General features: G+C 37.7%; 1 protein-coding gene across 1 annotated transcript; it reads right to left on the reverse strand.

The window, feature by feature from the left end:
* Window positions 1-676: 676 nt before the first annotated feature.
* On the reverse strand, window positions 677-1,558 carry LOC112712759 (uncharacterized). Its single transcript, XM_025765682.1, has one exon. The coding sequence runs from the start codon at window positions 1,556-1,558 to the stop codon at window positions 677-679; it is 882 nt and encodes a 293-aa protein (XP_025621467.1).
* Window positions 1,559-2,330: the final 772 nt, after the last annotated feature.

A 2,330-nucleotide genomic window follows, 5' to 3' on the forward strand; every position in this document is an offset into this window, starting at 1 on the left:
ACCCTTCCTGAAATGAAACTTGCTTGATTATCAGTAATAAGAGAAGACATGTGCGGTTTTAATCTTTCGGCAATAATCTTAGTGATAATCTTATAACAGACGTTACAAAGACTAATAGGTCTAAACTGTGCAAAATTTTCAAGGGCCTGAACTTTAGGGATAAGTGAAATTAGAGTTTGGTTAACATCCTAACATGTTTAGGTTCTCTGAAATTTTTTTGAACCCATGTAAACAGTGATTCTTTAATAGTATTCCAAAAAAACTGGTAGAACTTAGCTGGGATGCCATCTTTTTTCGGTGCTTTCCAACCACCCATATTGAATACAGCATTTTTAACCTCTTCAAGGGTGACATTCTTGTTAAGCATGGTGGCTCCCTATTCTGAAATGTTTGGAAAACAACCTGTAATTAGAAAGGTAGAGTGGTTAGTGTCATTTGTATATAAATTTTTAAAATAAGACACTCCCATCTCTTTAAGGACAGCAGGATCATCCACCCAATCTCCCTCGCTAGTTTTAAGCCCTGTGATTTTATTTCTTCTTCTTCGACCAGTAGCCTTCTGGTGAAAATATTTTGTATTTTTGTCACCAAAACTAATCACATTGCACCTTGACATTTGTTGCCAATAAGCTTCTTCTTGAATGATAATTTGTTCATATTCTTTCCAAAGGTCTCTTTAGAGTTTATCCAAGAAGAGATTGTGACCAAATGAATTACTTCGGTTGATCCCCTCCATACGCAGCATAATACGATTCTTTTTCTTTAGAATATGGTCAAAAACTTCCTTATTCCACACCTTAGCTTTCTCAACAAAGGAAGATATGTTAATAAGAAGGTCTCCGTTCTTATTCCAGCTGTTATTCACGATGTTGTTATAGTCTGTGTGTAATAACCATGGCGCTAGAAGCTTGAAAGGTCTTTCTTCTCTACTCGAACTGGACAAGTTAAAATCTAAAAGGATAGGCAAATGATCCGACTTGAGTTTAGGCAAATGTTTCACACCAACGTTAGGAAATACATTTGTGAACTCTAAATTGCATAAAAACCTGTCAAGTCTCCTTCTAGTGTTACCCCTTTGCCAAGTGAAAGGTGGTCCAGTAAAACCCAAATCATTTATTGCACAATTATTTATGCAAGAATGAAATCTATCATGGTCTTGAGAGAGGTTTGAGCTCCCTCCAGTATCATCTAGGGATAGGATAAAGTTAAAATCTCCTCCAATGCACCAAGGTTCGCGGATGTTTAAAGCCAACTCCTCCAAGCGGCTCCAAAGCCTTGTTCTGTTAGCTAAGTGAGGGCTACCGTAAATTGTTGTAAACCACCAAATATTATTGGCAGAATCTCTAATTTTCATGTGTATAAGTTGGTCCTGAATCGAAGCAGGTTCAATACTCCAAAAAGCTTTATTCCAAAGGCACCAAATGCCACCGGCAAACCCAACAGCTTCGCTAATGCACCAAGAATCAAAGCCTAATTTTTTAATAATATTCTCGGCATTGTTACCTGAGATATGAGTTTCCAAGAGAACACAAAAATTAGCATTATATCTATACGACATATCTTTAATAAGAATGGGGAACTCTTTAGAAGCAGTTCCTCGACAATTTCAAATGATAAAATTCATTAAAAAAGATAAATAGAAAAAGAGTTTAAAAAAACTCCTGGTTATGCAGGTAATCAAGCCTCCATAGGCTTTGGGCTTGAGGGAGATTCTTCCCCATCCACATTCTGGTCCATGGTGACCATATCCTTCGACCCAGATTTCAGTTATGCATCTCCTGGATCAATCGGATTATTAGCGGTGTTGCTGTCTCCTTCTCTTGTACCCTGTCCTCCCATGATTCTCGAGATGATCGACATAGTGGTTGGATTTGGGGTATTAGAAATAGGGATGTGACCTCTGTTGTTGTGTTCTTTAGCTAATTCCTTATTAAGAAGGCTGAAGCTTCTCCAGTAATCCTGGTGTTTATCTTTCTATTTCCCTTTGTTTTATGTGTGCTCCATGATTTTTTCTTGGTTCAGGTTATTTTGCTTCTCATGGATATGAGTGGTGCTTGGCTTGTTTCGGTACTGATTTTGGTTGGAAACTGTTTTCCTTTTCATCTCCTAGGTTTTCTCTCTCATGTTAGAGGTGGAAGCTTTGCTTTTGGGTTGATTTTTTTGATTCTGCGGTTTATGATTATGCTTGTAGGCATTATTCTCATTTTTTCCTTGATTTTGCACTCTCCCCTTATTCTGGTACTGATTCCCATCTCGCTCGGGCCGCTCTTTCCTCATTACTCTTATTATTGTCATCGGAAGTTTCCTCTGATAGCACTTGAAATTTTGAA

This window comes from Arachis hypogaea, chromosome 9 (assembly GCF_003086295.3).
Source record: "Arachis hypogaea cultivar Tifrunner chromosome 9, arahy.Tifrunner.gnm2.J5K5, whole genome shotgun sequence".
NCBI lineage: Eukaryota > Viridiplantae > Streptophyta > Magnoliopsida > Fabales > Fabaceae > Arachis > Arachis hypogaea.

Coding starts and splice junctions, on each gene's coding strand:
- LOC112712759 (XM_025765682.1), bottom strand. CDS start 1,558: ATGTCGTATAGATATAATGCTAATTTTTGTGTTCTCTTGGAAACTCAT.